The sequence below is a fragment of the Quercus suber genome, unplaced genomic scaffold (genome assembly GCF_002906115.3).
Source record: "Quercus suber isolate HL8 unplaced genomic scaffold, Cork oak 2.0 scaffold_350, whole genome shotgun sequence".
In the NCBI taxonomy this organism is placed as follows: domain Eukaryota; kingdom Viridiplantae; phylum Streptophyta; class Magnoliopsida; order Fagales; family Fagaceae; genus Quercus; species Quercus suber.
Window position 1 is genome coordinate 39,182 of NW_027069802.1, and position 10,380 is coordinate 49,561.

The following is a 10,380-nucleotide window of genomic DNA, read 5'->3' on the forward strand; positions in this document are numbered from 1 at the left end:
AGTATTGAAAGAATTTTAACGTGTGATGCCACCCAAGATGAAGAAACAAAGATGAATGAGGTCACTTGCCTTGACTTTATCTCCCGATATTTTGATTTTCTTACTGACTAGACCAACGCTTGTGATATCATTCTTTTTCGTTAAAGCTTTCACCTTTCCATACTTGCCTTTTTTCGCAATAACATTTTCTACCTGCCACCAAAACACAAAGCACATTCTATTATCCTCAATTCTACCAACTACCATCATTAGAGAGGAAGGGGTACATGAAAGACAGAAACTCCATATGTATTTGAAAAAGGTAAATAAAACCAATAAGCACGAGTGGAATATATAATGCAAATCATTCTTACCTCCTTCATGTCTTTATTAAATATCTCTTTGGAAGAATAGGACCCATCAGGTTGGGCAGTACTGACAATTTGCTTGATCCGATTCGTGTTCTCAAAACCAAAACTTGGTTGCAAGCCCAAAGCCAGCCCTGTTTCCTCCCTCACAACTTTAGTCTTTTTCTTCTTCCTCCTCTCAGCCTCATCATCTGCAGAAAAGTTTCAAGGTGAGATTTGATGACGATACAACAATTACTACATGCCAAAAAGATACAGATTTAGAATGGATTCTGCCAAATATTAATATCCGTTTCATGCATTGACAAAAGAAAAGTATCCAACTATCCATAGAGACAATAATTTTATTTTTTGGCTGATAGTTACAATCACATGCAAAAAAGTGGCCTAATCAATTCCATGAGTTTTCCAAAACTTTTTGGCAAATTAGGAAAAAAAAAAAAAAAGAAGAAGATATTCCCTCCATCTAATAGCATCTGTGTAGCAGAAATATAATTATCGCTAAGGCCCATAAATGCGAATTTACCCAGATAGAAGTTTATAAAAGCTCCCCCACATATAATACCACTGCATTTGAAACTCCTTTAGTGAGACTAAAATATCAATACCTTCCATGAGTAACCTGCATAATTCGGCAGCTTCAGCGGCTTCATCTTCATTTTCCTCTTCCGCCTGAGCTATGGATGGGCGCCTTCTCATTTTGAGCCCCTTAACACCATCTGCTTTGTCATGCTTTGACTCATAGTTACCTACTTCTTCTTCACATTCCTCTGCATCAAGAAGATTCTCTAAATCCCCAGCAAATGAATCAAGATCACTATTTCCTTCAGAGTCACTCTCATTTTCACGATCTAAGGCAGAAAGACTCTGAACTTGTCGTTCCCAAATCTCCTGACACTTCTCTCTCGTCTGCTGTTGCAGTTGAAGAAATGACATCCGCTGGCCACGCGCATACTTGCTGATAGTTGTGGGATCAATCTGTATCCCCGATGCAGCTTGCTCACTTGAAAGTTTGCGTATCATGGCAATACGGTGCCACCTAGTCAGTTTCGCAATCTCCTCCTCACAAACATCAAACTTCAGAAGAACCTGTAAATTCATATACAGTTAAGAGATTAAAAACATGAATTACAATAAATATAAAACAAATTTTAAAATGCAAAAAAAGAAAGAAAAAAAATGTCATATAAAATTTGGATATACTAGTAGGTTCCAATAACAATAGAAGAGCAAGAACTATTTTTCTCCACTGCTTAAAATGGTCATACCCAGTGCGCAAAGCTCCCAGTTTTGTGGGGTCTAAGAGAGGTCATGGTAGGCAACCTTACCCTCAATTTTTCTTCTCTACTACTAAAGAAAAAATTAAAAATTAAAAAAGTCATTCAAAGTACTGTGCCTTCCCCAAGGATGAGAAATGCTATAGTGATAGGAAACTATGACATGAATTTGCGAGAGAACAAGCAATACAGGTAGGCTAGTAGAGATTCAAAGAAAAACCAGCAGTAAGGAAATATAAATCAATTATTAGCTTCCAGTCCAATCTCCACATGCATATATATAGCACCATACATCAAACAAAATTAGTTTCAAGATTATTCTTGTTATACCTGAATAACAAAAGGCTAGAAGCAAAACTCATGCATCAACTAATACATAAGGCTAGAAATAAAATAACTCCTGCAAAAGTAAGTTAACCCAGACACCACTATAAACCACATGAATCTAATAAACCCCCTATGCATTGTTATCAACAATCACCTCTGGTATGCAAAAAATTGAGCTTTGAGCAGTTATAAGGTTTTTCTTTGTACTCACAGGGAAGTAAAAAGGTGAAGGCACTATGTGACCAATTTTTTGTTAAAGAATCCAACTGAAAAGCTAAAGTTCTTCCCTTAACACAAACTCTCAACTCCAAAACCAACAGAGAACACAATGGAAATAGAGAAAGGCCAATTTGACCCAACCCAAACAGAGACAAATGACCCGCCCTGTGGACTCCAAGAAAAAACTAAGCCAAAATATCATAAACAAACAAAAGAAAAACCAAAACCATAAGCTATCAGTTAACAATTTATATCCAGCTTTCTAACAACTCTGTTACATAGACTCAGAACTTCACCCCAAAGTATCAATGTCAACAAAACTTATATGGATACACATATTGAAACTCACATCCCAGATTCTATTGGAATTACAGATACAGGTTCATCTCCCAACCCAGAGAGAGAAAACAAACAAGCTTAAATTCCACACGAGCACCGGGCATGCCTAGGTGTGAAGGAATGTACAGAATCTGACTGCATCAAGAATTAGCTTATAACAGAACTTCAACAATCAAAGGCAACCTTGCAAGAGCCCACTTAGTGTCCAAATAAGTTCTGATGATCAAGGTTAAGACTGAGAGAAAGCACAAAGAAATTTCAATAGAAGGCAATTTGCCTTTTCTTTAGTTATTGGTAATTACACACGCACCCATTAAATCTTGAAACTACTACCTCACCCTCTACATGGCTCTTAAAAACAGATGTGCCAATTGATTTAGACCTCATTTGTAATTTGCAAGTTTAGTTTGCAATTGTCATGTCCCTTTCTGCCTTCACAACTAACATTCTTATAAGTAATTGGGACATTTTAATCAAAAGAAGAGAAAAACAACACAACCGCTTACACGGGTAGGTACATGGGTTTTTCAAAAGTCAAATAAAAGTACACAAGTAGAAAAGATCCAGCAAAAATAGAGATTGAATAAATACTTATAGCAGCCATCTAATCATATAGAGTATGAAATAATAATAGTTTTAATACAAAGGGCAAGCACTCTATGCCTTTCTCTCCAAATTAGCCTTGAGGTATAGCACCCCAAATATCTACATTGCGATACTAACCATGGACCATATATCATGAGCAAAGGGTAAATAGAGTAACAAATGATCAAGACTCACCACTTTGCTTACACATACAAAACCAATCGACCACACACAACCTCCGTTTAAGANTAAGAGTCCAAAGTCCTATGAGAATTAAGAGTACTCAAAGCCTATATGTACACATCGTGTTACACAATAAACTTAATGGAGATCACTGTTCATGGATTGTGTGGTACAGTTCCAACCATGGGCATGACCTATAAGAATAAAGATGGATAATGGAATAGACACAATTTTAAACTAATAAAGAAACAATTTTAATTTGCTCAGAAAAATTTACATACCTCCCGTGCTGCCTCCATGCTCAATCTACGAAGATCAGCATCTGTTCCAGTAACAGTGGCTCCTCCTCGACCAGTAACTGTTTTCTTCTTCATCATTGCACTCGACATTGGCGCCTTTGGAACAGTGCGGACATAGCTGAAACCTAGGCCCCGACCAGATGGATCACCAACACCAGTAATTTCCATACGCTCAATATTTTCTTTTCCCTACAAGAAAAAGGAAAATGCCTATCAGTAGCATGTTGGACATCACGTCAGCTTCAACTAAACAAATCTTAATATAGTTAGTCATGAAGATAAAGTGGCTTGAGACTAAAAAGCCAATATTCATGTACTATCAACGAATAATCATAAAAAGAAGCACTGCCAGCGTCCAACACATGATTAGCAGTATGCCATACAAATTTCTCAAAAGCAGGTTAACATATTTTACCTGAACTACACATGCAAAAAAATTGCTACTCAAGCTCCACGGAGTTATCTGCAGCTCCCTCTCGATGTGTGATGCAGCAGCCAGAACTATAGCTTCATCGGGTAGCCGACTCATTGCAGATGAAATGGAAGAAGGTAATACCCCAGAAATTCCCAAATGTTTGAGCCGGTAGATACCAGCTTGCATGCTTTCATAGGAACAAACCTAAGCCCAAAACAAGTAAAAAACAATCAGGAGCTTTATATGAAAAGAATAAGCAATTATCAACCAAAAGCTGTTCCTGTGTAAAATGTAGTGGATAAAACAAATGTAGCAACATGGATGAATATTTGAGGAATGCATAAGACCAATGTTGCACTTATCATCAACAAACTCTTGGACATATGTGACTATATATGGTTTATTTGAAACTCATTAGATCCCAATATACCAGAACAATCGCATGACATGCTCACAGATGAACACATTGGCCTACAAGCAAAATACCACAACGGTTTTTTCCTACGTTCATCTTCCATTTATTTTAAAACTCAGGATTTATTATAAAAGAGTAGAGGAGCATAAACCAAATTCAAAGAAATTACAAAAGGTGGCCTCATAACAGGAGGCGCACAAAAAAGAGGTGAAGAAGATGAAAAGAAACAGCAGGCTTCAATCATCTTCTGACTCTTAGTTTACCTCAATCCTATATCAGCATCATGCCTCTGACCTTGTGCAGCTCACAAAAGATGGTGCCCCAAAAACTTCACCTCTAAATATGCACTACAGTGTTCAAGTAAAGAAACACTAAAAGCAATGAACTACATGCCCATGGTTCTAGAACTTGGTTCTACAATCTTGATTGTTTTTCCATCTTTTCACTGTATGTTTTAAAGTTGATTTAAGAGCACTCTAAACACAAATCCAAGGGTAACGGGACTTCTTTTAAAGCATTTTACAAAATAGGTTTTTTTTTTTGGTGGCTATTTGACATACTGAATAATATTTTCTTATATTTTATTGGGGGAGACCAGAATGGTAATGTTGAAAAAGATAGTGGGGGCTTTAAAAGAGTTCATGGAGTCCAGAGATATGGAGTAAAAAATGAATAAGGAGAGATACTATTCTAGACTTTTCAATAGAGTATGATTGGATATTAACTTAGTTCAAGAAGAGGGACTTGGCACCAAATTTCCCCCAAAAGTGGGACATATGCTAGTCAAATAGATTTCTTCCTAGCTCAAAAAGTTGATAGCAGATGCTGTAAATAATGTAAGGTGATACTAGTAGTAAGTGTAACCACTCAACATAGGATGGTCGTACTAGATATTCGTCTTAGAAGATGGAAAGAAGAGATATTAGACAAAGTAACCCTAGAATCAGATGGTATGGTTTAAAGGGAAAGAAACAAGGTATGTTTAAAGATAAAATGGTTAAAGAAGACAATTGGAGATGAAGATGTTGATAAGATTTGCAACGAAATGGCTAGTTGTATTAAAAGAATGGCTAAAGAAGTATTTTGGAGAATCTAAAGGATGTGAGAGACCGACTAAGGAGACTTTGTAGCTGAATATGGAAATTAAAGCAACAATTAGATTAAAAAGAGCGCTACAAAAACCTGCAAAGATGTAAAGGCATTGCTTCTTATGAAAATTATGAATCTGGGAAGAGGGAAGCAAAAAAGGATGTCCAAGGACTAAATGTAAGGCTTATGAGGAATTTTATAGCAAGATGGGGGATGAAGGATGAAGAAAAGTATATTTATAAATTATAAACTTTTTAAGACAAGGGAAATAAAACAAGACACTTGAATGGTGTTAAGTACATTAAAGATGAAGGTCAAAGAGTGCCAGTAACAGAAAAGGAGATTAAAGAGAGATCAAACGTTTATTTTGATAAATTTTTTAATGGAAGTGATACAAAAAATTGGAGCAAATTAAGTAACCAAATTGAGGATAGCAATCATAGGCTTGTCCAAAGAATTATGACGACCAAAGTAAAGGACAAATTGAGGAGGATGAAAACAGGAAAAGCTGTGGGACCTGATGAAATTCTCATTGAAGTTTGTAAGTGCTTGAGCAATGTGGTTGTATGCTAGTAGACAAATCTTTTCAGTAAGATCTTAAGAGTTAACAAAATGCCTAGTGAGTGGAGAAGTACTCTAATACCTATATACAAGAACAATAGAGATATTCAAAACACTACAAATTACCATGAAATTAAGCTTATGAGTCACACTGGAGAAAAGCGAATATGAAGAATATGTTTTTTTTTTTTTTTTTTTTTTTTTTTTTTTTTGTATGGACTGCATCTTTGAATTCTGTATTGATGATAGATAACCTTGTTATATGGAAGCTAATGATTTTTAATAGATATATTATGTGTAAGGGCAGTGTTGAAACAGTTGAGCATTTGTTGTTGCACTGCACTATTACTAGGGAGCTGTAGTCTTTTGCACTTGTGGTTTTTGGGATACGTTGGGTAATGCCATGCCAAGTAAATGATTTGTTAACTATTTGGAGAGGGGTGTTTGAAAGCCACTGTAATAGGGTAGTGTGGCAAGCTACATGTTGCATTATTTGGACCATATGGAGAGAGAGGAATCACTGGACTTTTTAGAATGAAGATCCATGCAATAGATTCAAAAAAGCTTTTTGAGAACTATGTTTGAATATTGTACATTGATTAGGGGGTATCCTGAAGTTCTATTATTGATTTTTTGGACATCATGAGTGTCCTGTTGTAATTCTTTGCAGATGCTTGCTTTTGAGCATTCTTTCTTTTTATATAAATTATTTTTGCTTATATAAACAAAAAAATGGAGATGATAGAGAGTATGATTTTGGATAGGAAAGAATGCCTGAGAAGAGCGTGTGTTCCAACTTAGTTTCTTCAAAATCCCCGGCTCCATAATTTGGGGTTTCCTTCCAAACACTAGAAGATATATATATATATATATTGGATCAACTACTACTACATTGATCGTTCGCTATTGCTTTGCTTTGGGCTCTTACATCTTTTTGCAATTCACTGGATGATTTCAAAGAGGGTGATAGATGTCTACTCCTATTGGCAAGGGTTGTTTGGTAGACACATATAGCCTCATTTGGAATGTGACTCCTCAATGCCTTTTTGAACAATTTGGAGATAGAGAAATAATTGTGAACTTTGAAGGATTTACCCTATGATTTGGCGGAGGGAGAGTAGAGGAGAGGTGGCTGGAATTTCCAGCCACTCTACATTCCCTCCATCCAAACATACCCTTAGGATTCATCTATCCAGATCAAATATGCTTTTATACGTTTTTTTTTTTTTTTTAATGTTCTATAATTATTGGCAAGATTCATCTATCCACTATCTAGATCAAAAATGCTTTATTGTAGATTTTGTGGATCTTTAAAATCTTAGACTTTAGTTCTTTAAGAGAATCTCTCATATACTCCATATCTATTTGAGTTCTTAAAGCAATACAAATTTGTTATTACTGAAAAAATATTTAAAAAAAGTAAATAATAAAACTGCAAAGGGGCAAAACCCATGTACTCAGGATGTATACGAGACAAACACCAACAGTAAGTACTAAAAATACAGCTATCAAGCATCTTAAGCATACTGGCAAAAGAAAAGAGACCAGAAGCATTCACCCACTCAAATATAGATTTGAGGAATAAAAGTTTCAGATTCAGAACAAAATTTTCCCAACCCTCAAAATTTTTGGCATCTCTCTCTCCAAATGCACCATGTAAGAAATGCGGTATCACATTCCAAATTACTATATTACTACATCTAGCAAACTTGCCTTGCCAACAAGCTAAAAGCTCTGGAATCACCCACCCAGTGAAAAGGAGAAAAAACCATACTCCAAAGCTCTCAAGCTAGGAGATCCATTGTTTCCCCAGACATCTTACACGTACAACACCAATCTATAATGATTATTCGCCACTTAGTGTGTTATCAACAGTTAGAATTTTGCCCAAAGCTCCTTAGGGTACTTAAACTTATCTCCAATTCCACCCCTCAAGAAATCCCTTTGCAACTTCTCTATACCAATGTTTTGAATTTCATTTAGTTCTGGCCAGAATGGCCGGAAAATATTGTACTGATATGCAAAGCAGAATGATAACCCCCTGTTCCTCGGAAAAAGTTTCAGGCTGTTCCGGTGAGTTTCGGCCAATACTGGCTGAAACAGAAGATTTGGCTGGAATGAGATTTGGGTATCCTCTCCTTAAACCAAAAACAAAATATTATTTCAGAGTATGAGGAAAAGATGACTAGACGAGCACCTTACATGCTTACTTTGTTGATGTTTGTAGAAGGAAAACAGTGGATCAGATCTGCTGGTGTGGTGGGGGAAAAGGAAAAAGAAAAGAAGAAAGATGAGAATGGACAGTCACAGAGGGCGTATGGTCTGTGAGAGAAAAATAGAAAGAAGATGAAGATGATGATAGTGACTTTTTGAGAAGAGGACTCACAGTAATTAAGGAGTGGTAAAACTAATCAATGCTCCTAGGGAAAGATGATATTAACGTGGGCTGGGGGGAGACTTTTGCAAGTAAATGAGTTTTGGGTATCCTTCTCCTTAAACCAAAATCAAAATATGATTTCAGAGTATAAGGAAAAGATGACTAGACAAGTCCCTTACGTGCTTACTTTGTTGATGTTTGTAGAAGGAAAACAGTGGATCAGATCTGCTGGTGTGGTGGGGAAAAAGAAAAAAAAAAAGAAAAGAAAGAAAGATGAGAATGGAGTCAGAGAGGGTGTATGGTCTGTGAGAGAAAAATAGAAAGAAGACGAAGATGATAGTAACTTTTTTGGGAAGAGAACTCACGGTAATTAAGGAGTGGTAAAACTAATCAGTGCTCCTAGGGAAAGATGATATTCATGTGGGGAAGACTTTTGCAAGTAAATGGGAAGTTTATTGGAAGGTGTATCATTTATGTAATTTTTTTTCCCCCAAAACTTGTATTTTCTTTGCAATTTGAATATTTAGCTTAATAATTTTTTTTTTTTTTAAAAATTTGTTATTATTATTATATACGGTAATCCCGAAATTGTATGCTGAAATAGGCCGGTACCAAGATATTATGTTCCAATGAACAAACTGGAATGGGCACCGAAACGTTATTCATAACATTGCTCTATAGAATGAGCTACCCCCATGAGAATGGGAAATAGAGGTAGGTAGTAGGTTGGTAGGTTAGAAAAAGTGATTTTAGCCAGTATGAATATACAACCCTTGGAAAGATACATCCTTTTCTACCCAGCTAGGCATTTTGCCCCTAAAGGAAGGCCCGAGTGGTGGCACAGACACTTTACATCCCAAGATGTCAGCTAGTACTTCAACATTTGGCACATGACCTACTAGTACCAATTCTGATTTCCCCAAATTTATCTTTAAACCTGATATAGCCTGAAACCACACTTTCCTCTAGCAGTAACTATCAGAGGCCCTTAAATACCAAATGTTGGAGTGCCTTATTGATACCAATGCATCTTTGGTTCATTCATCATTTGAGAATTACTATACTTTTTTTTTTATAATGCCTAAGCAGAATGTAACGAGATCGGGATCCATATGTAAACGTAGTGCTCATTTAAATATGCTTGGGTAATCCCTTTTCATAATTAGAATGCATATAGACTAATCCTATTGTGGTCTGTCCCAGTATGGAGTAAACATATATTCAAGACGTCAACTCAATTGTCATGCTATAGAATATAAGTTCATATTCCCATTCCCATTTGGCTGGAATAGATGTATTTATTTTTTATTCCAGTCAAGGAAGGGGGATCTTGAACCAAGAAATAGATTCTAAAAGCTAAAAATGTATCATGAGCAACTTAAGTAGTCAGGTTCATTGATGTTGCTGGTATGGTGTTCTTATTGCACATACAATAATACTCAATTCGATGAAATTGTCTGATCTACCAGGAATCATCCCCAAAATGACAATTTTACAAGAATTATTAGAAAGCACATGAAGAATTTAGTGCATTTACTGGGAAAACATGAATTTTTATTGAATGCGCACATATTATTGTCCATTAGCTTATCATGAGAGCAGAGACAAATGGTTGGTGCCCTTCTAACCTTTTTTTAATGAAATTTTACTTTTTTAAAAAAATTTTGAGAATGGAGACAAGTTTTGGCTCTAGGGATTTTCCCTTGATCTGGTTTTAAACTGTGTTATATGCAGTGGTTCCCTCTAAAAATGCTTATTTTTCTGGGTGGATGTAATTTCAAATGTCTGGAAAACTGCTTCATTTTACAGGGGAGGATTGAATTGTACTTATTTTGAGTTCATTTCTGTTCTAGAGCCAATCTGCTGTATGGTTGTAATCTGAAAGTACATGCTTTTTTTGTGAATGGTTGTCATAACATTTAGTGTTTACATCTGCTGCCCAAGGCT

At 36.0% G+C, this 10,380-nt stretch overlaps 1 protein-coding gene across 1 annotated transcript; it reads right to left on the reverse strand.

The window, feature by feature from the left end:
* LOC136061762 (transcription initiation factor TFIID subunit 1-like) lies at positions 1–4,192 on the reverse strand. The gene is made up of 5 exons (XM_065760002.1): positions 3,992–4,192; positions 3,559–3,765; positions 956–1,436; positions 354–538; positions 1–192 (listed from the first exon to the last, which is right to left on the reverse strand). Exons 1-5 carry the CDS (start codon positions 4,175–4,177, stop codon positions 16–18), a joined length of 1,236 nt encoding a protein of 411 aa, XP_065616074.1. The 5' UTR covers positions 4,178–4,192; the 3' UTR covers positions 1–15.
* Positions 4,193–10,380: the final 6,188 nt, after the last annotated feature.